The following is a 23702-nucleotide window of genomic DNA, read 5'->3' on the forward strand; positions in this document are numbered from 1 at the left end:
TTAACAAATAATGCACTGATATCTCAAATCTTTAGTTTGTCCTGTGACTTTTATACTTTTATTTTTTGTCACCTTACCCGGCGTACATTTATGTTAAAGAGATGCACAAACATGTGAAAGGCTGCTTGAGAAGGTCAACTTTCCCACCTTGTGAGGTAAAATGAAAGGTTTTGTCAAGAGTGTCTAGACTTTGAACAGAGAGGCAAAATAGCTGCATTTTACTGGCAGAAAAGGCTGTCTGATGGCAAGATAGAGCTATAATAAGATACCATTGATTAAATAAATTGTGATTTTTATGTTTTATGTTTTTGTCTGGGTCTTGCCGCTGCCACATCAGCACTGCATTGCATAGAATATGTGGCAATACTCCTGACTGCTTTTCAAAACTACAGGTTCCAGACCCCCTGAGATCACCTGTAGATGATTTACTATGAATATATACGCTCCCTTAAGCTCACTTGGACCCTTTTTCGAAGACACCAAATTGTCCCTTTACATTATGAGCATCAATGGATTATTGCTACATAGCCTGGCCAGAGGTGTAAGGAAACCCAATTAGCTACAATAGCATCCACAGTTTCTGTGAACAGTGACACTTTTAGTTTTACTCATTTAACAGACAGATGTATCCGAAGCAACTTACAAGTGAGGAACACATAGGGGGAGCTCTGATGAGGGCATTGAAGACACGCTACGAGAAAAAAACAACAGAAAACCCACCCGTATTTAGTTGTATGTTTTAGATTTTCTTCCAGCTTTGAAGTTGCAAATAATCTGCAAACCATTGAAAAAAGAACACATTGATTTATGAACATGTGTATAATTTTTCCGAGTGGCCTATATGATAGTCGAAGAACATTGAACAAACAACCAGTAGGCTGAGATACTGCAATTTTAAACTTTAGTTTCCAGCCCCACATCCCACTATTTTGCTTTACATTATTCAGTATATTCAGGTAGTCTGCTGGCCTAATGTTTGGGCACACTCCTGCTGAACTCAGACCTGATCAAGCGAAGCAAACCCAAATCATAACGCTGTCCCCTTGAGTATGTGGGCACAATGTGTGATGGGTGCAGCCCTTAATCACACACTGCGAAATGGGGTCAATCTGGACTCGGACCACATGACCTCTGAAAAGTCCTTTTTCCTCATTATTATTATTATTATTGTTTCATTCGATTAGCCCAGGTCACATTGTGCATAAGGAAATGCTCCTACTTTTACTAAAGAGTAAACATATTTCTTTTTTTTCTAAAGTATTTTTTTGGGCTTTTTATGCCTTTAATGATAGGATAGTGTGAGAGAGACAGGAAGCAGGGGGCAGAGAGATGGGGAAGACACGCAGCAAAGGGCCGCTCGGTGCGGGAGTCGAACCGGGGCCAGCTGCAACGAGGACTCTGTACATGGGGCGGGAGTAAACATATTTCTATTCCATTTTACTGTGCAACATTGCAGAATACTTTTGATTTCCTTCGATTTGAATTCACCAAATGTTTAAGCGACCTATGTTCACAACCATCCAATACTTTCTACTGCTCGAAGATGATGGTTTATCACTATCTGTACAGGTTGTAATGATGCGCTGAGGGATTTTTAATCCAGTGTTAGTGGTTTCAGCAACCTTTTTTTTTTTTTTTTTGCTTGAAGAAGAGCAATGTTTTCAATTATTTTGGTTCTGAAACAGGGTAACATTTTTGATGACTACTGGATGTGTCCTCCGACTTGGCTGTTTGAGGAATACGAAGCGATTCACAGTCATCACTTAAATGGCTTCTTTCCTCTTTTTCTTTTCTTCACGCCAGGGACTGATTCTATAATAGATTTAGAAATAAAAGGAATCATCAAGCATTATTTTGTAACCACGAACCGGAAGTCCCCTCTAACTCCGGAGGCTTGACAGTAGATGTCCGGGAGCGTTGAGCGCGCACGTCTCCACAACATCTCTCCACTGCGGTAGGATCGGGAAGGCAGCAGACGAGGAGTAGACGGCAGGTACAGTTTTACTTGTTCCTGCCTGACATATTCCAGGAGGCGACTGTGTCTCTCTGCCGACTTCATCACTTAAGAGCTACTTCACCCTGATAGGACATACACCAGCATCTCCGTGGGCAATATTGCAGCCTGAAGAGAGCGGAGGAAAGAGAACTTTTGGCCGTGTGATTTTTTTTCTTCCTTAAAGCACATTCCTGTAACCTTGGAAGTCACACCTGACGGTTGCGCGAGGATGGGACCGCTGCTCTTTTTCATCGTGATGTGTGTGAGCGCCGCTGTCCCACAGCATGTGAGCGGTGAGTGGAAAAGTGACAGACTGTCACTATTGTTGTTATAACAATTTCACACCAGGAAAATGAGAATACCACAGAGCGACTGGTAGTGGTTGGGACGTCTTTATCCTTGTTGAAAGTGGTGAACTAACTATTTCAAAGCGAGGATTTCACACAAATAGCTTCATAAATATAAGGTGCATATTTGTGAGTCTATTGTTAGCTGCAGCCCGGTGTGTGTATGTTCACCACTCGTTAGTTAATAGGCTTATATATGTGTTTCTAGGACACTTGTTTGAGTCGATCAGACGGACAGAGGGGGGTTTGATCGTGCGTGAATTTCTTTTTGGTCGCAGCCAAATCAGTCTTCGCACTATGGTGCGCACAGTTCAAATAAAAATGGGCACCGCTCCGGTATGTTTGCGCGCCCTCACTGGGATCCTCATCAGCTGCATGCCTCCCTCCTCTGTGATGCTTCCACGGGATAAAATGAGCTGAGCGTCCAGATTTAGCGTCCTCGACTAACGCAGACAGGGCGTCACTCCTTTTTAACTAATGAAATTAGGAGGAAGAAAACGATAAATGGAAAGATTCCCTGCATGAGGGTCAGAGACGCACCAAAATGTTATCAGTTGGAAGAGGAGACAGAGAGTCTCCTCTTGTAATTATTGACGAGGATGACATCACTAAAAGGTCAATTGGACGTTACAAGTCTAATTCAGAGTCCTACCATTACCTGTCAGATTGCCTTATTTAGAAAGGAAATTTGTTGAAAACTTATAGATTGACCTGTACACCTAGATCAGCATTCAGATCACTCCACGTCCTTGCCTCATTTGCTCTCTGTAGTTCTCTGGGTGATGGGAATGTGTGAGCTTTTGCTTGCCGTATTTTGTCCACAAACAGCAAAGAACAGTACCTGTGGGATCTTCTGTGAAGAAAAGAGCGTACTGTAGCCCTAATAGAAGTGGGTCACGCCATCCTCCTTGTCTCTATCCATTTAACTACATGCTTGCCTCAGGAGTCACACATGTCAGACAGACCTCAGTCTCTACACAAGGAGTGTGCCTGAAGCAGAGTTTCTAGGGCTCCCTAAGCCACAGTGTCAACTCAGAGTCAGCTTTTACAAGACATAATACTCCCTGGTAGGCCGGGATAATGAATGTGGAGGAAAAGCAAGAGCCGTGGTGCTGTGGGTCGACTTGTTTCAAGGCTCACTGAGTTAAAAATACAACCCAATGGTCGCTCAATTAATCATATCCCAGTTAAATTTATGGTATTGGGAAGGGATCTTTGTCCATCTGTTTCCAAGCTGGGTACGGCTGTAAACTAATCCACTGTAAGGAGTTGGTATGAAAAGGTAGATGAAGGATTTATTATATATGATCTATGATTTACTAGGACTGAACTAATAGTGATTGAAAACATCACAGATTGACTGGGCCCCAAAGTATTCATACTCCATGTCTCAAAGAAAAACGTTATTCTTATCATTAGAAATCTTTTTTTTTTTTGCACTGAAGAAGCATTATGCTTACCCTTTGTCATCAGTCAAAGATAGCAGCTGTCTACAGAGATAGCTGGTAACAAACACTCTATTGGGGATGTCACGGAGTGCCACTGAAACAAATTGATGTGGTAGAAACGTTCGCCTTCAGGTAAAACAGACTTCATTGTTCCAAGTCAGTGTGCAATACATCACATCCTCTGGTTGGTTGCTGGTGCCGACTCTCACACATTGTTTGGGATTGTGCCTGTCAGGCCCGGACAAAGCACACGATTGCGCCCAGTGTATGGAAATGTAAGATGCTTTTGTGTCTGTATAGCAAGCGAGTTTTAATGAATTTTATGCATCTTAATTTCAGCTCCATTCCTATTATAATGGCTGCTAAATTAAAGCCTTTTAGGCAAATGGACAGCCATCTGGAGTAGCAGGGTGATTGTCTGCCATTGGTGAATCGTGTTTAGTGCTAAAATTGTTGGTTGCTTTTTATTTTGGACAGAGATTTCACTGTGTAATAAGGTTCAAGAAGTTTGTCAAACAATCTGCTGATGTAGAAATGTTGTCTTTTTTGGAATATTTGCAGATATATTGACTTAGATTGGCTTGATCATTTGCTCTCCAGGCGTTCAGACTAATTTGAGAGAGAAGGATGCTTCTTTGGCAGTGACTGGCACATTTGGATTAAAATAAATCTGTGTGGAAATGGAGAGATGAAACCTCAAATTAATACTTTATTGCTTTGTTACTTTTTGAGACAAATTACAGGATTAAGTTAATTGCTTACTAATCCTTGAGTTACTTTAAATTAAGATATTTCAAATCAACATGTCGCCCCCTGCCCTGAGCAGAGAGACAGAGCTTTTGTTTGCAAACAGTTAAATGGCTAATTAATGGAAGATGGATGTAGATGATAGCGATTTATCTAAAAGCTCATTACATTTACTGGCCACTGAAGGTTATGGCTGATGTATGGGTGACTTTTAGTAACAATGACTTGTGACCTACCTCCATGGTGTCCTTCGCTCTGGTTTTAAATGGCACAATCTTCAATCAGTGGAGAGAGGTCAGACCTATGTCAGATCGCCAGCCATGATAACCAAAGGAATCAAAGTGACTCAATGGACGAGGTTCCACGCAAAAGGAAATTCAGCATGGAATACAGGGAAACTGGCGACTGGCTCTCTTTCTCTTTTTTTTTTCTTTTTTTGGGATGTTTGTGGAACGTAATTGGGCAATTCATCGTCAGTACAGATGTCCCCTAATGCCTTTAATATTTGAGGGAGAGGTCATTTTTCTATTATGGTGACATGTTAATGGATAAAGTGCAATTGGTCTCGTGCTGTAGTCAGACCTCTGTCGTCCTGCCTACATTTCATGCTTGACATAATAGGAGGGCACTAGAGGGACGAGTATAGGAGCTGCAAGGACACACAGAGGAAGCGCTTATCAAGATCTTTGACAAAGCAACAAGATGAGGATGGTCACGCGGGGAGAAACATGCTCCTTAAAGGATAAGACCGTTTTTTTGACATTGGGCCCTTGATTTCACATTATAACATGATGTTCTACTCACCCCTGCTTGTTGTTGAACATTTGGAGCTGTTCCGAAGATATTCGCGAGGCGTCTGGCTGCTCTCTTGAGATATTCGGCCATGAAACGGTTTCCTATGGGCAAGTTTATACAGGCACAAACTATGCTGTTTATAATTTATTAATTACTCTACACTAGCACTGATAACGTGGAGGTGCGTCGCTTACTTAAAAAAATCCGGGTTACTAATTTTGAATTTTAGCCGAATGAATAAATAGGCAGCAGGTCTGTGGGCTGTCTGTGGCAGTAGCACGATGAGGACGTCAGTAACACCCACTTTACGACAAAAATTCAAAATTACAATAACCCGGATTTTTTTAAGTAAGCGACGCACCTCCACGTTATCAGTGCTAGTGTAGAGTAATTAATAAATTATAAACAGCATCGTTTGTGCCTGTATAAGCTTGCCCATAGGAAACCGTTTCATGGCCGAATATCTCAAGAGAGCAGCCAGACGCCTCGCGAATATCTTCGGAACAACTCCAAATGTTCAACAACAAGCAGGGGTGAGTAGAACATCATGTTATAATGTGAAATCAAGGGCCCAATGTCAAAAAAACGATCTTATCCTTTAAGCCAACACAGATTCATGTAAGCTTTCAGACAGAAACAAAATGTGAGCGTCTCTGTTGTTTTTGCAGTGCCATTGTATCTGATTTTCTCCTTTGAAACTGAGAAATCATATGACTTGTCTCACTACAATACCGACGTCAGTGATGTGCTGTGCTTCAGGCCCAGTTTTTAGATTTTCAAGGTGACATCAGACTTATCAACGTAGCCTTTGTACCTCTGAGAATGAAAAAGAAAGGTGTTTCAACATCTCACACAGACAAAAGACAAACACAAAAGACTGATCAGTAGTAAAAATAGCCTCTTTTCACACACAACATTGTTGTTGTTTTTTTCCCTTAATCCTTCAAATCAATGTCTTCTACTATTCACAAAACTCTGAAAACATTGACTCTGAATGTTCTCAGACATGTTGACAGTCTCATTTACTGAAAACAACATTACAATGGCACTCAAATCAAGCCAGTGCCAAAATTCAGAATTTTGCTCTGATAGGAAAAAGAGACCCCTGGATATAGTAATCTTTTATATTATATGAGTTCTTTCTAGATACTTTTTCCCACAGTCTGACATCATGCATGTTTGGTTATTTGGCCATTCTAAATGTAACATGAGCAGCCATGGTTGCTTTTCTTCTTTGTCTCTGTCATGGACTGGAGACACGTCCAGGTGTACCCTGATGGCTGTTGAGATAGGCTTTAGCTGCACCTGTGACCTTGAATAGGATGAAGCGAGTATGGAAAATGGATGATGTTTTGTTTACAGTAGATCATGTTGAGTGTACATTAGTTTTATACATAATAACACCATCATATAGCTTGAGCTTTAATAGGATCACACTGGTTTTAAGTAATACCACTTGGTCATGATTAATGACCCAACTGTATTTTAATGAGAAATAGATAATGGGAAATAGAAATGAAATTTTACAATGTAGTTTTATTCTGAATCTGCTGTTTCTGTGATCTCACAAATCGTAGTCAAAAAATTTGTCAATCTTTATGTCTCAAAAACAAAACAAATCCTCAAGAGAGACAACTAGAACTTTAGGAGTGGGCATAACAAAGGTTTGGTACGTTCAGAGGAAGATACAAGGCACTGAAAACTTGTCAGGCTAAAAAAACCTAGACGTCTGCTGGAGACAAAATCGGTGAAAGATCACACTATCCATTCCGTGGTAAAGAAAAACCTCCTTAATTACATTCAGCCAAGTGAGGAAGAAAGGCACGGCATTATCTAAGTCTACTAAAAAGAGAACGTTTCACAAGTGCAAATGAAGGGTTCACCATTGGGTTAACAGCACCCACAAAAGAGATTAGAACTTGCTCCAATAAATGAACGAATGACTAAATAAATCAATACATGAATAAATACAATTTAGTTGTATTTATGTAGTTTACAAACACTTTTCTGTGGACAAATCAAGTCAAATTATTCAGCTTGTACTAAATTATTGGGAAGATATTGTTATAGAATGCTTGGAAAGGCTCTGATTTAAATCATGCATCTTTACCTGTAAAGCATGTGGAGGTTGGGGGATGACATGTACATTGAAGGTTTCAAAAGTCACTGGTTCTCCTGTAGAAATACCCCAACTGTATTTTTCAAGACTGATTCTGATTTCAGAAGGGCTTACCTTGCGATTTAGGTTATGGTCTCTATCAGTTTTCATAGAAAAAAAACCCAGAAACATAGAAACAAAGATAGAATTTATTTTTTTAATTGAGATAGTTTTAATTGTCGTCACATTTGAACCATGACTATAAAGAATTTTCACATTTTCTCCAAAATGGCTCCAGTTTACTGAGCCCTCCGTCTCTATCACTGGAAACCTAAGAATCAAGTGCTGCATGTTTCTTGATGGAATTATTATTGCAAAAAAAGCATTTCTCTTAAGTCTGATCTACTGGTCACTGGTCACAGCAGGTCAAACTAAACGGACTCCAGCCAACAGTCAGGCAATCAGCATATCTCTAATCACTAGTGTTTATCGACGATATGACAGAGGAAGCTGGGTGAATTCTGATGTGCTTAGTGATATGCTGTCTGCTCACATTTAGCCTAATGCAGCAAAGTTGATTAGCCGCTGCTTCACAGTACAGATGGATAGTGACCCAAAAAATTCTGAAATAGTCGAGTCAATCACGCGAGCTCAAGCACACCAAACTACATTTCATTTGTTGAAGACAAAACTAAAGGCAGAAAAAAAGCAGAAATTTAAGGCTTCAATTTATTCTGTGCAAAGTAATAAAAATGAGAATCAAATTTGTGACCGTGTTACTTTATCCAATCAAATTTCACCTTCTGAAAAAAGTGGGTTCTACATCTTAAGCAGCTTAAACGTTCTCCCAAATTAGATTATGAACACACGTCTAAAGTGAATGTCAGGTCCACGTCACCAGCTAAAAAAACCTAAATCTTTGGGATCCAAATATATTAGGACCTAACAGCAAGCATGTTTTCTGATGATTTGTTTAGTAGGAGTCATTAAAATGCTGTTCTGTGTTATACACACATTAGCTGATATGTTGCTTAGTGGCTTTTTCTTTGCTACAGAAATGATATTGAATCACATCAAAATATTTTTCTTCCACCATGTGTTCAGGCAGTTGCCAGTTATAACAACTCATCCAGTTAAAGCTGCAGTCTGCAACTCTTTTTCAAGCATAATGCCTGGAACTGTCCGGTGATTCTGAAAGTAGTACATTAAATACCCCAATACAAAAAAAAATGAGTTCTCTAGGTCCCCTATATGTCCCACTAGGTCGCTCCAAAGCCAGCAGGTTTGTTTACAAAATTGCAGACCGGACCGGTAAAAGGTAACCAATCAGGTTTACGAGCTGGGCTCTGCTGCCTGTCAATCACCGATTGTGCACGCGTGATACAAGGTAGGCTCGTCCCCACGCTTATTTATCTGGACTATTGAACTTCATTACGGGCGAGTCTACTTACTGTGTCTTCCATGATCGCAAATGACAGGTGAGTTGATGAATGAGGAGTCGTGTAGGCGCATCTGGCGTGCACGTCTACGTGCACGAGTTCTCATGTGTTTTGAAGGGGCGGGACAGGAAGTTGAATAACTTTTTATTTTTCGGTTAAAAAATAAGCATTTCTTGCATTTTGCGACTACGGAGGTCACCGTTTTCAACTTCAAGCGTTCTGATAGATCATGTAAACTCTTAAAATGCCAAAAAGTAGGACTTTACGTATGACAACAACAAATCTTGCAGACTGCAGCTTTAAGGCTTACGTTGCAAACTTCTTTTACAGGCTATAATACCCACCACTTCACCTATAAACTAGAGGCCATTGTATGTGGTTTCTTGTTCACTTGAAAATTGTAGTACTACAGTAAACTGTAGTAAAGGTCCATTATTCCATTTGAAAGCATTTCTTAGACCTTATTTTAGAGAGTGAACCCGCATCATAGAGAAGGACTATTAGACATTTAATAAAGAAAAATAGTTTTTTAATTGGTCACATTCCAAAGACTCATCATTCTGCTTCTTTTGCTTCCACATGAAATGTAAAAGCCCAAATTTCATAATTTTCTGTTCTATTTAACTTCAATAGTATAATTACTTTGCAGCCCAATTTTCCTTTTGGGAATCAGTAAAGTGTTGCAGTTGGATGCAGAAAAGTTTGATCTCTATTCTTAGAGAGAAACAGAGAACAGAGGGGCTGCCTCTTTAGTTAAAATGTTTTCTTGTTTAACTTCACCACAATTCTATCTACGTATATCTATCTATCTGTGTCACCTTTTGATTTGTTAGTCCTTTTTAACTCCTGCCTGGTGCAGAGTCAGCGTAAGTGAGCCTGTTTGGATATTACCAGGCATGTCACACATGCCTGTGGGAAGGGAGTTGAATAACGAGACTTCATTGAGCAATGTCAAAGATCAGGGTGGATCTTCACTGCATTCCTTATGCAAGCCAAGCAAAACTTTTACTTTGTAGTGGGCGTGGCCCCTTCGTGCTTTAAACCTATCCCATTTGTCAGGGAGGTGTCTCGCCAGGATCAGTCTCTCCTTATCAGTGTTGGCTATGAATTAGGGAGTGCACCTCTTTATGGCAGATCAATGAGCGGAACAAATTATTTTGGATTCAGGTCAGAACTGCAGCAATTCTGTGAGGCTGAGGAGGCGTTTGCAGTTTTAGTTGGTTTAGGTTTTACCGGCAGACCAAAGCTCTGAGACAATGAAGTTTAAACTGCATTTGAAGTTTTTAGACTTTGAAACTCATTTACGGATCGGATGATGATGCAAAGGATGTTGAATATTTGTTGTTTGCACTGAAATGTACTTCCTGGCACATTTTTGTGATGTGCCTTTTACTTTCTGTGAAGGCATAAGATCTTTTTGCACTTGAGTGTAAGCTTGTAATCCTCTTCTTGTGCAGGGCTTGTTTAAGATTTTAATGGAAGGAGAGGTTGACAGTTAAAAACCAAAGATAATAACATTTACGATTGTATTCATTACAAATCCTTTAGCTGCCGTAGACTGCATTTAAGCCGGTCTTAGTCCAGACAAGATGGAGGAGTTAAAGCAATGAGCTTTGCTCTGGTGTGATAAAGTTTATCTTGTGGGCTCTTCAACACAATACATTTTAAACAAACCCAATCGATTTATTCTAGATCAGACAGGTGCAGGTGGCTTTTTTTCTCATGTCCAATGTGCCTTTGGGAGATGTGGGCCACTCATTCTTGTGTGCATATTCCTATAGGATGGTTGATGGCTCTGATGTGGAGCGGGATGCACATATTATGTCCATTCATCGTATCTGTCATTATTTTCTTTCCACTCCTTGTAAGGAGTTGTAGTTACATGCATTATTTGAGGATTTCTTTGTGCGTAATGTTTTGGTTTGTAGAATTTTAAATGATATACGGCCATATTAGTACCTGCAAAGACTGTGTTTAAATGTGTGTGGGTGCACAGAGGTGTGATTTTCTGTGTGAAAAATGTGTTCATGCAGAAATGTGATTTCACAGAGTGATTGCCTCATTTGCACAACCTGTATGTGTATCGATACTTTACTCATTTTCCTAAAAAAATAATTGAATAAATACACCCCTTTAATTTTCATGCCACACTGCGTTCTGCTGAGAGCTTGCAGGTGTGCTTTCTTGTCAAAGACTAAAATTAAGAGAAATAAGTATCTGCTAAAACAAAAGTTGAAATGTTCTTGGCTACCAGCCTGTATATATGCTTTTATCTCAAATATAAACAAACTTCTCCCAAAGACTTGTCTTTGGCAGGGGTGTTTTTGGTAATGGCATGTCCATTGAGAAGTGAAGTGTAATTTGCAGTGAAATATCTTCAGCCCAGGTGTTTTAGAATACCCCGAGGATGTATGGTACCAGACCAGAGAGGAGAGGGAGGGAAAGAGAGCTATTAGAGCCAGGATGGAAATTCCCTTTAATGTGCAGTTGAATGGACAGAAACCACTCACCTTCAAACTTCAAAGTACAGCCCGTTAGAAAGCTGAAAAATAATCATCTTCCCCACTGTGGTAATTGCTGCAACAAGTTGCATCGTGTTTTGGAGTTTAGTAAGATTCAGATATGAATCAGACGATGAGGATTTTTGCACCTTCGGATTCTTCATTTCAGTAATATTTGGAGTATTACAGGCCGTATACACAATAAAGTTCCATTGAATCAGAGGAGTTGAACTGATCATGATCATTGCAAAACAGTGAGGGAGAAAGAATAGGAAAGAAGTGAAGGACAAAGTCACTTCTAACATAATGGCAACTGGCAGTGATTTTTTTTTTTTGCGATGGGCAGTACTCAGTTCCTCTGAATATTCCTTTCTTACATTGGCTCCCAAGTAAAGCCAAGGTCAACCTGCATGTTGTTTTAGCTACTTGTGTAGATAATGCCCCTGCCTGACTTATATTAAAGAAATGGAATGGAGGGTTTGTCCCGAAAAGGAAACATGTAAGTGAATAAAAGACCATATAATGTAACTGTAAAACTGTAAAAGATAAAAAAAAAAAAAGTGTCCTCAGCATGATCACCCAGGTTTATGTACTTCCCAAGAGCCTTTGTGAACAGCAAAGCCCACGAGGAAAATGAGAACCATTGAGATTAGGTGAATCTGCTTTGCCTGTGTAGAAGGTGTTTTCAAATGAAATAGCACTCTGTTGACTGTACTCTAGTTTTGTTTGTATTAGCTCTCTCCTCACATTTGAATTAAGTCCTTCTATTAACCTGTTTCCCATCCACGCCTCAAGTGGAGGCTCAGTGGAGGCTTAATTCAGTCCTAGCATGTGCAACGCAGCCTGGACATTTTAATCTGGCCCATCATGCTTAAACATACATAAACACATCTTCATTTGTACATTATTACACAATCAATCAAGTAATTCCTTCTGTCACTTTTTTATCTTATAGTGAACGTTGTTTTGTATGTAACTGCAATGTACAAGATGGACTGTGCAGAGGCACAATCATCTTTATATCATTGCTTGTATTGAACAAATGAAAAGAAGACTCCAAGAAAGACTCGTTAGCGGAAAACCTTAAATAAATCTGTGAACACTTAGGTTTTGTTGACTTAATCAAAAGTGACAGAAAAGGGAAAACGTGTAAAATATGCCTACCAAACGTTGATGTAGGGCATTAAAGGGTTATTTGAAATGTTTGACTTTAGTTTCGTTTCCATATTAAACACCCAAAATCATTTCACCAAAATCATTCAGCAGGCGGATTATTTTCTTCATCTTTCTGTTTTGCAAGTAAACCATGCCTGGGTCGTCTGTATTTTTTACTACTGTTTGAAGTACGTCAAATATTTACCTGCATATCAAATATTTATATATGCCACCCAGTCATCCTTGCTGGGTGTATTGGAATGCAGATGCATTGTGAACAATGTGTCTGCCTTATACTGTATATATAATATGAAAACTGTGAGGAATCTGACAAAAAAACAATAATAGAAGCAAAAAATCATAATTAATTAGCTTCACTGCATTGATGAGGAAGCTTTGTGTGATATTTCACCTTCTGTTTCATTTTTTTATCGTACTTTCACACATGCTAACTAGAGGCTATTTTGGTACCACCTGAAACAATGGCTTTTAGGAACATTATGCTGCTGGGTGAATATTAGATTTAATGTTATAAATAAAACTGTTGGCTGGGTTTTACCTGCACCTTGCATTAAACTGACGTTTTGTGGGGCAGGGGCTTATTTCACAATGGATTCTTGTTTGTGTCTCATACTGTTCAGCTTTGCAGTAAATCAGCGAAGCTTTTAAAGGATTTCTGTGAATACTAAGTTTTGAGCTATGTGTGTCCATCAGAATAACCGCTGAGACGTAGCTACGGTATAATATTTGGAGGTTCAGTAATGTCCCTCAGAGACACATCATCACTGATAAAGCTGCTGTGTACACAGCCTTTTATTGCTTCCACACTCTGGCACTTGGTAAGCAAAAAAAAAAAAAAGGCAAAGAAATCAAAGTTTCTTAAGTCTGCCCTTTCCAGTGCACAGAGTGCAGAGCTTAGGCCAGTGAGGGCAACAAGTATTGACGATATTCTCTGACTCACCCTTCGTCTTCTTACCCTTTTTTTATGTTGTAGAGCAAGATGAGATGCAACTTCTCTTTTTAACTTTTCTGACAGTTTAAAGGACAAGACCGGTTTTTTGACATTGGGCCCTTGATTTCACATTATAACATGATGTTCTACTCACCCCTGCTTGTTGTTGGTAATTTGGAGCTGTTCCGGAAGATATTCGCGAGGCGTCTGGCTGCTCTCTTGAGATATTCGGCCATGAAATGGTTTCCTATGGGCAAGTTTATACAGGCACAAACTATGCTGTTTATAATTTATTAATTACTGTACACTAGCACTGATAACGTGGAGGTGCGTCGCTTACTTAAAAAAATCCGGGTTACTGTAATTTTGATTTTTTTTGTCGTAAAGTGGGTGTTACTGACGTCATCGTCGTGCTACTACCACAGACAGCCCACAGACCTGCTGCCTATTTATTCATTCGGCTAAAATTCAAAATTACAGTAACCCGGATTTTTTTAAGTAAGCGACGCACCTCCACGTTATCAGTGCTAGTGTACAGTAATTATTAAATTATAAACAGCATAGTTTGTGCCTGTATAACGTTGCCCATAGGAAACCGTTTCATGGCCGAATGTCTCAAGAGAGCAGCCAGACGCCTCTCGAATATCTTCGGAACAGCTCCAAATTACCAACAACAAGCAGGCGTGAGTAGAACATCATGTTATAATGTGAAATCAAGGGCCCAATGTCAAAAAAACGGTCTTGTCCTTTAAGAGTTTCCATTTTAAACAAATAAGCAATTCCCACGATGTGACTCAACTTCTGTGCAGCCTTACAGTAAAAAAAGTGTTAGCGGCAAAGGTTACCAGGTCATCCATACTGTACGTATGTTGGCATTATATCACATCTGGTCTCATGCAAGACTCAGTATATGTGCTTATTATCACTAAGACTAGGTATGACATATGCTTCATTCTTCCTCTAAAGAAAATATATTTTTTAATACTTATTAACAATTAAATGCATCTTAGTTCAACTAAGATGTTCAAGCATCAGATGTTGCAACCGATTCTAAAAGTATATACTTTATGCATTCAGTCACATCAGCTTAAAACCAATGTTAGTGAAATGGAAAGTGATAACTCTGATAAAGCCGTAATGATGCTCATATGCTTTTTCAAATCGAATGTTTAATGTGTGAGACATTCAGAGAAGCTTTTAAAACAGTTGGTTAACCTCTTGGATAAGCGTGCTCATTTGCTTTGTTGTCAAGTTTTAGGCAAACAGATTAAAACCTTTCACAAAGCAGTTAATTGAATATGTGGCTACAACAGACTGCTGCCGAATGTGTCATTTGGGATGTCTCCATCTGCACATAGATTACAGTGGAAAAACGTACATTTTTACCACTTCTGGAAGTCTTGTTGTCTCTGTGAGAGCACCAACACACCAGCTGAGATTTCAGATCGGTCCTTGGCCAAGAATTGGGCTTGGACAGAATTTCACAGTAAAATGCAAATTTTAAACTTTTTTTTTTTTTGCGAGGATTAGATAAACAAAATGATAATTAGCGAGCTTCAGAGCTGCTGATAGTGGAAGATTGTTTTTCAGACAAAGCAGGGCTCTCAGTTTGCTTTATAGTTAACTAACTGACTGCAGGCTCCAAGAGATGAGCTATTCTTGGCAACACAGCAAACGTCAAAATTTTCCACAAATCTTTTTATTCTTTTAATCATAAGAAAACTTAAAAATATATATAAATGATCAAAAGGACATTCCTGGATATATCAAACGTGAATAGCTCATTGAAACTATCTTTGTCTCCCTTCACAGCAAAAAAAAAAGACTAAACATTTGAATTTGCAATGCTAGTTCATCCTTTGTGAATTTTGAATCAGGGCATTTCTCAGTCACATTATGTAATTGTGTGGCATAATTTCCCTCTCATCCAAAATGCCACATAGAAAACATGATGGCAACAAGAGAGCTAGTGAGCAAAACATTTAACAAACAGGGTCAAATAAATGCCTCAGTGTGCTGTTGAATATGTATTCATCCTGCAAACTGACACACTTTTGAACGAAAAGGCATTTTCTCTTTGCCTATTTAACTTTCCTCGCCCGTTCATCTGCAGTGGCCCGTTCCATCACAGACACCGTCGTCTGCACTACGAGGATTCAGCTGGAATGTGAGCTCCTCTTCTTTATACATGTTTGATGAGTCTTTTTAGGCTGCTCCTGGGAAAAAAGGATGAATGTGGGAGATCTTGTCGGGGAAAAAAGGTACAAAAGATGGGAGGTGTCAAACTTTGTAATGAGGCTAGCGACGCTCTCCTGGCTTCCAAGCAATCTAGGACATCTGTAATGAGCATGCAGAGAGATGAGGGGATGGGGGCAGAGAGAAGAAAGAGAGACATGTTGTGAACTTGCGTTTAGTCACGCAGTAACATCAGCTGTTCGATGCATGCTGGAGGAATGGGGTGTCAGTCATGCTGTAACTCCCACTCAGCATGGGATGCTGAGCACATTTGGTAATTACAACTCCCCTCATACCTGACGGGTGTGTTTTCCCAAAAACTCAGCTCGCTTGGTTTTTTAAAGGACATGCGGCAAACTTTGATGGATAGTCAAACACAGGGCGCCACTTTTCAGAGAGACAGAGAGCACAAACAGTTTTATGAAATATTTGCCTTTATTTTTGAGTATCGACTGTTGTTTGATCAGCACAGTTTTGCGCGGACATGTGCATGTATAGAGTGGCATTATAATCAGTTTTTATTCTATCCAGCTCTTCCTTGTTGATAATGGCAAAACCCAACCAAAAAACTGTTGCTCATGCTTAATCTAGAAACGGCAACTATTCACATTGCCAACGTGACACGTAATGGCAGAGATATTGTGAAACCAGTGAAATATTTATGTAACCAAATTCGATTTGCCAACTCTTAATTAGCAAGAACCTGAAATAGAGTGCGAATGATATTAATTAGCACAATTCATCAAAGGACGTTGTTGTTATGTTTCCTTGCCAGTCTATGATTTAGAATGGAGAGGAGATTTTACGACTGTTCATTTGTTTAGGCTTCCTACTTTTGATTGCTGTGGCACATACTGCATGAATAGATACGTTGGATGTATGCAAGTCAGAATTTCAAAAGCATGTTTATGTTTTAAGTTTCTTCCAAAGCTTTGATTAGTTTGGTATATATTTATCAAATGGGTGTTTTGACTTAGATTCAAGTTTAAATCATATACAGAGCAAAACAGTGTCATTATCACCATTTATTAAACGTATCTGTCATTCTAAAGGGATATTAAATACTGCCTGATCAATTTGCCTCAGCTACAGTACATATTTAATAAATTGGATAAAATCAATTATTTATCGTGTAAGACCACCAAAATGAGGTTAACTAACTAATGACTCGAGTTAGTGTTGTTGTCAGAGACTGAAACAGAAGGGCTCCATTTGATACATATACATATATATATATGAATATCAATTAGTCAGCTACAGAAAATTGTAATGGATCTGAAGGCCGAACCATGAGATTCACCCAATAGACGCTCAGTGCATGAAGTTGATAAGTTCAGTTTTAATTATATGATTGAGTAGGAAGCATAATACTCACAGAGAGGAATTAACTTTGTTAACGTTTTTTGGCGCTGTTCATTCTAATAGTTGGCTATTTCAGAGTGACTTACAATGGCAGCATGGCAAAAAATCCATATTTCTTACCTTTTGAGCAAGCTTAACCTCGTAAGGTCCTCACATCCAAAATATTAATGCTGTTTTGGAGACATTGTGAATTTTTAGTCTGAAATTACTTCCTGGTTTGTACTGCTCATGGGCTATGCTATCACCCTGGGGAAGCTAGAGTCCTGAGTTGCTTGAAAATCTTGTGAACCCTGCAGGTCCAGGGCTGAGTGCATTATAGCTGCCCCTGGCCCATGATGAGGGGAGGTATCGATCTTATTCTGAGACAAAAGCTCTTTGTGCACCTTCGCAGGGCTTAGAGTTGGCTGTGGAAGGATGCACAGTAATGAGAGCTATAGAGGGCAGAATGGGGGACCAGCTTAAACCTAACGAGGGTGGAGACCTTTAAACTAAGGAAGAAAAGATGCTAGCTGCGGTATTTTTTAACCCATTCCCTCAAACCACTCTGTTCTTTTTTTTCTCAGAGCATAGTTCAAGTCTTAACCAGCACAGTTTACTGTGGCCTTGATGATTTTACCCAAATTGTAAGATTATTGTGGGATTATCAGCTTTCTGAAAAACAAATTTGATTTACTTCCAATATTAAGTATGAGTAACAAAGGAGGTGGTCCAAGACAATTAGAAGCATTTTTAAGAGAAACTCACCTAAACATAGGGTTTTAGGATCCCTCTGGCTATGAGGAACATTCTCTCAGCTCCCTGCCCGTAGACTTTTGTGGCAATAGAAGTGTTTTTTATGACAAGGACTGGCCTTTGAGTTGGGGGATAACATAATACCGAAGCCTCACCTGACAGTGACCAGAGCTCAGCCACAACATACTGATTGTGGATGCTGATTATGGGCCACAAAAGCTGTGCGTTTTGGAGAGGCTTGCAGAGAACTTAAATCCTATTCAGTGGTGGTGAAAATGGTAATGCAGCAGACACAAAAAATTATTTGTGCTTCTAGGGAGAGAAGGAGGAACTGGAACCCTAATGACATTTTACCTACATGCGTTACCAATTGGAAGTAGAGGAAATTGTTTGACATTTTGCTTCATTTCTATCATGCTGAAAGTTATTTGAAAAGATCAAAAACACATTTTAAAAAAACACAAAAAGGGAGATACAGATATGTTCTCAGAGTAAAAGCAAAGCACGCCTCATATACATAATACCATTTACTGCTTAAATTTAGTTTGTGAAACAATAAAGGATTGATTTTAAAGCGTCTCTTTCTAATCTGCAGTCATTTCAGTTTTAGTTGAATTGGATCTCTCTGACAGATATGTGTCCATTTTGACAAATTCCCAACTAGAGATGAATGTAAATACATACGGGATGGAACATTTAGGATGGATCAAATTTGATAATCATTTTGGCTATAACTGAAATTCAAAACCTGCTTTTTCAGTTGAAAAAAAAATCTAAAGAAAATAAATGACCCATAATTCTGTGTGTGAGTCTGCACACTCTTGGATTATCAATATACTCTGACACTATCACGCTGCCGCCACCCCAGGAGACATTCATCATAACATGTACCAAAGTATTTTGTCATAAAATTCATTGTCAGCTTAAGTTATTAGAGATAGGAGACTGCTTCAGCAGGGTTCACGAGAGCACTTATGTTCTGTTGTCTTCAAATGTAATAAAGACTTAGATCTCCTCTCTGGATCAAGATCATCCAAAAAGCTTTCTCAGACTTAGTGACCAGCATGTTCTTTGTTATCAATAACCATCCATCTCTTTGATGTGCTGCTTTTTAGGATCTCCCTTTAGTCTCTCTTTTAATTCCAGTTTCTTTTTCTTCTTTTTTTCTTCTTGATTTTTGCCTCTTTGTGCATTTATCTGTACAGAGCGCTTTCTTCACAGTTGGCTGTGTATGTGTTTGGCATACTAAGACCGCACTATGTTTCTTTAGTCTTCTAGGGATATTTAGCATTTTCAGCCCTCTCTAAACATCTTCTTTCTCTTCTCACTTCCCCCTCCCTTAGGCCAAAGCAAGTTTATTCCCTCTAGCGATTACATCCAATTAGGAGGAGTGAGGGTTTCACCCCTCCTTCCCACACTAACAATGTGGAATACAGTGGGATGAGTCGGGGCTTTCTCTTCTCTTCTTTGATGTGAACAAATTACACTTCACACACACACTTGGCAAGGAAACACAGATCCAGTTTACTCTTTCAAGTTGGGATTCTTTGTCATTTGGTGAACGACATGATACACAATGAAAGAAGAGATCATTTTATGTGGACTGATGCTTTTTTAGGCCAGTTACAGCTTGAAAAATACCAGCTAAAGCTTGGATTTGAATAAAAGCGACATAAACGTGTACATATAATAATTAAATTCAAAATTGTCTAGCTTTTCTCTGCGTTCCCAGGAACAGCATCAGCTGTTTAGATAGTATTGGTGTCAGATACGCTGACTTACTGCGGTTACTTCTAGTGGTTTCCCATGATTGTTATTCTTGTAACATGCTATGCATGAGCCAAATCTCTGCATGATCTACCTTCAGGGGCCCATCAGTTACATGTAAAGCAGCACTGCATATGGGACAAGTATCCATGATGATCTATAAACCTCTTCCTTTCTCACCCAAAACCCATAACCATTAGAACACCTCGACTTAATCTTTCCTTTTTCCTGTATTCTTCATTTGCAAAACTAGAAATGTTGGGGAACTTTATGATCTTTCTTGTTAAAGAAGCAGCACAAGTACTGGCTTTGACTCAGCATTTTATCTCCGGTAATGTGCAAAATGAAGAGGAAAAAGTACGAGGTGAGAGCTAAGTCCATTAAAACAGATGCCATCTAAAGTGGGTGTTTGCATTCAGGGCAGCCAAAGTCCATGAACGCAGCTTCAAAAGCCACAAATGATAAATCATTTCTGACAGTTTTGTATTTCATGTTTACAGGTGATGAATAATTACTGATTTGACAACTGGAGACAAACTAAAACTCAGAAATCCATGAGATTATTTTTAATTTTGCGTCATATATATATTTTTTAAAGACATTAGGAGTTAACCTTTAGAGCTCCATGTTTGATAATTGAAGCAAACACTAGTTTCTGATAGAAAAAGGGTGGAAAATTACCATAACATTTCCTGGAACAGCTTGTGCTGCTTAATGGACTCCATGTGCTGCAGCACTCACAGATATTATTTGCTTTAGTTTATTGTCTTTACATACTTGGGCTGAATTTCACCTGCATACATGAGGCTGAAGGCAGCATTTCTTTTTGGTGTGAGCCGCTCCTTTATGGTGGTGCCCTGTAGAGGCTTTTGCTGCCTGGCTTGTTCTGCTGGGACCTGTCGTCTCTTCTTCTTTCTCGTTCTTCTTCTCTCAGTACCCCACTCCCCCTGATATTTCTCCAATCTTAAATTTGATGTGCTGTGTATTTGCTGCCGCATAAAGTGAATCCAGAGACGCTAGGGTTTTTAATCTGACCACATATTTCAAGTAATGTTGTTTCTGTCCTGTTATATAAAACAGTAAATTGTAGGGGACAGGGTAAGAAACAGCTCCCTGAAGTGAGGACTTCTTGTCAAGACATTTCAATAAATAAGTTCGAGGACTATTGTTCAGTTAGGAGGCATTTTTGGGATGACAAGCAATAATAAATCTGACTGAATCATTTTGTTTGATGGCTTACCATATGTTTCAGTTTTCCACCTCTTCTATGTGGAATCAATCTAATTTCAGTACACAACTCTTATTTGCAACATTCGTTTTTGCATTTTATTGATTTTTGAGTAAAACTGTCAATTTTGTCTAACTCTGTATTCTTCAGGTATCTTCTCATGAGGTACTGGCTGTCAATATTGACAAAAACAAGCCTGAGAGCATATGTTATTTGCTCACATTTGGTTTTGCACACAAACACTTAAAAAGAAAAGAAAAATCATATCGATTTCATGTCAAAAACACAGTATGAATCAGGCCATGGATGTGTCCTCACTCTGTATTGACCACATTACCGAAACACCTTTGTTCCAGACAGACTGATCCAACGAGCTTCTCTTTATATTATGTTTGGAATAGCAATTTGATGCTCTATTTGACTGAAAATCCCTGTTACAACCAATGTCATACTTTACACGATTCACTAAAAAAATGTGATGTTAGGGATTTGTAACAGTCTGTTGATTTTTAGAATTATTAACATCCATCCTTCCATTTTCTTTACCCGCTCACTCAAATTCAGGGTTTAGGGGGTATTTGACTCTATCCCAGTTCCCGTTAGGCGAAAAAGATGGTACACCCTGGACTGATCGCCAGTCCTTTGCACGGCCACACGGAGACAAACAAGACAAACAACCATGCACACTCACACTATCTCCTAGGTTCAATTTAGAATCACCAATTAACCTGACATGCATGCTTTTGGATGGTGGGAGGAAGCCAAAGTACTCAGAGAGAACCCATGCATGCATGCACGAGGAGAACATGGAAACTCCTCACAGACATGCCCCGGTCGAGATATTATTAACAATATTTATTAAGTTCTATTTGGGACAGTTGTAAAAAGGAAATTATCTCTTAGGCCATACACTTTGTCATCATTACATTATTTCTATAGTTATTAGTATAGTTAGTATTGTATAGTTATTAATAGTTATTTCAGAACAGTATGTACACCACAAAGGTTTTTGTAAAGTGCATTTTGTTTGAATGCCTTTCGTAGACTTGCACTGATAGAGATATGTGCTGTGGTGGTATACTGTATTCACCAAGTTACTAAAGCTGGTATTATCATTCAATGCAGTGGCTCAGTGTCATCAGAAAGTGTGTAACTGATATGTTTATTCAGTTGTCCATTTGTGGGTAAGAACGCTGTATAAAAATGTGAGAAATCTTGAGTGGGAGGGGAAATGGGAAAGAGCAAAAACTGTTGAAAATGTGCATCCCCCTTCTCAAATTTGAGATTTCTTGCATGCACCTGTGTAAACATTACCACAGGATGTCCTTCAGTATTTGCAGCTTGTTTTTTTTCATTTATTATTATTTTTGTTACTCCTTAAAAGAGGCTGAAATGGCACGTGAAGCATCCCTGGAATGCGGATTAAATACGGGGAAAAAAGAAAGCTATATCATTTGAAGTTCCACGTCCAGGAGCTACTCTTTAATGGACACCTTTACAATGTCATTCAGCTTCTTTGACAAAAAAGAAAAAAAATGAGGATAGATAGGTTATTTACTTACAAAGAGATAGTGTTTACTACAGCATTTGACATGAAAGTTATGCTATTGTGTCTCGTTGTCATTAGTTGGAGATGGCTAATGATAAAGAAGTGCCTCAACAATACCTCCTTAATTATTGTTGGTATTGCGTCTGTGAGTTATTTCACACCCCCTCCATAGCAAGATGATTTAATGTTAATAAGCACAGCTGTGATGGAACAAACACTTTGAATCGTGATGGTATGTGGGAGATAGATCTGCTGTGAGCATCTGTTGTTGGTTTAGGAGAGTGTTCGCACGTGTCTGTGTGTTTGTGTATGTTAGAAGGTGGTGCAGGTAAAGACCTAATGTAGAACATGCACACTGACTGTCAGTCAGACATTTTCTTTTCTTATTTGTCAGAAAAAGTATATGACAAACTTTTAGAAATACATTTAAGAATCTAAAATACTTTTTTAAAAATTCAGCTAATCTGTCTCGTCGAGATTAGTCTAATCGGCTTCCCTACTCTGCCCCTGCCGTGCAAGTTGATTATCATATTTAATATTGCCCTGTTATTGCTAGAACACACGCACACCCACAGAAACACATGGAACATTTTAAGCTGCGACTTGAGTCATGCGCTAATTAAATGCAGATCTGTGGCAAATTGAACTGTTTTGTGTGATAAATTGATGGACTGCCTTTTTCAAGCCACTGGATCCTGATGAAAACTTCCCTTGTCTCCTGCTCGCTTCTGCATACTGGAAAGAAACACAAAAAGTTAAACAATTTTACTTTCAGAGAATTATAACTAGACACTTGACAGACAGAAACATGATTTGTCAGCCTCAGTGAGTGGTCTCTGGGCTGCCAGCAGTGACTGTCATTCTTGCTGCAACGCTGCTAAATGGGAATACAATCCATTAACTGAATTGTTTTTGACCTTGTCATGGCCTGACTCGCAATGAAGGTAAGAGTGACAATCTTTACCAATTCTACATTTAGGTGGAACTCAGCCTTCTGTCTGGCTAATACTGTTGGCTTTTCCCTTGTTAAATCTGATTTAATGCTTGGCAACATAATCTGTGCAGAAGTTGACTGCAGCCAACTGACAAACAATGCTGGTCACCAGATTAAGTTACAGTGCAACCTGCCATCTTGGACCGTTTGCCAAGAGTTGGGCAAGAAATTTTATGTAAATTTGTGGGACAGCTGCTCATACAAGAACACCTACTGAATGCAAAATCTCTGCTCTGGTAAATAACTGATATGAAGCTGAAGTCCCTTGTCAACCTTTCCAGAAAACAAAGCATCCACGGGGTCAGTGCCATCGTAAACGACATCATAAAACAGATGCTGGGTCTCACAGCTGTGCAA

The 23702-nt window shown here is 39.1% G+C and overlaps 1 protein-coding gene across 2 annotated transcripts in view; it reads left to right on the forward strand.

The window, feature by feature from the left end:
• The first annotated feature begins 1910 nt into the window (after positions 1-1910).
• edil3a (EGF-like repeats and discoidin I-like domains 3a) overlaps positions 1911-23702 on the forward strand; it is a 110954-nt gene continuing 89162 nt past the window's right edge. The window contains exon 1 of one of the 2 annotated variants that reach the window (XM_075468798.1): positions 1911-2289. In XM_075468798.1, the coding sequence (XP_075324913.1) occupies positions 2226-2289 (64 nt within the window). In that variant the 5' untranslated portion in view covers positions 1911-2225. The remainder of the gene's footprint in view (positions 2290-23702) is intronic. The other variant, XM_075468797.1, reaches the window with a different exon arrangement.

The sequence above is a fragment of the Odontesthes bonariensis genome, chromosome 6 (assembly GCF_027942865.1).
Source record: "Odontesthes bonariensis isolate fOdoBon6 chromosome 6, fOdoBon6.hap1, whole genome shotgun sequence".
Taxonomy (NCBI): domain Eukaryota; kingdom Metazoa; phylum Chordata; class Actinopteri; order Atheriniformes; family Atherinopsidae; genus Odontesthes; species Odontesthes bonariensis.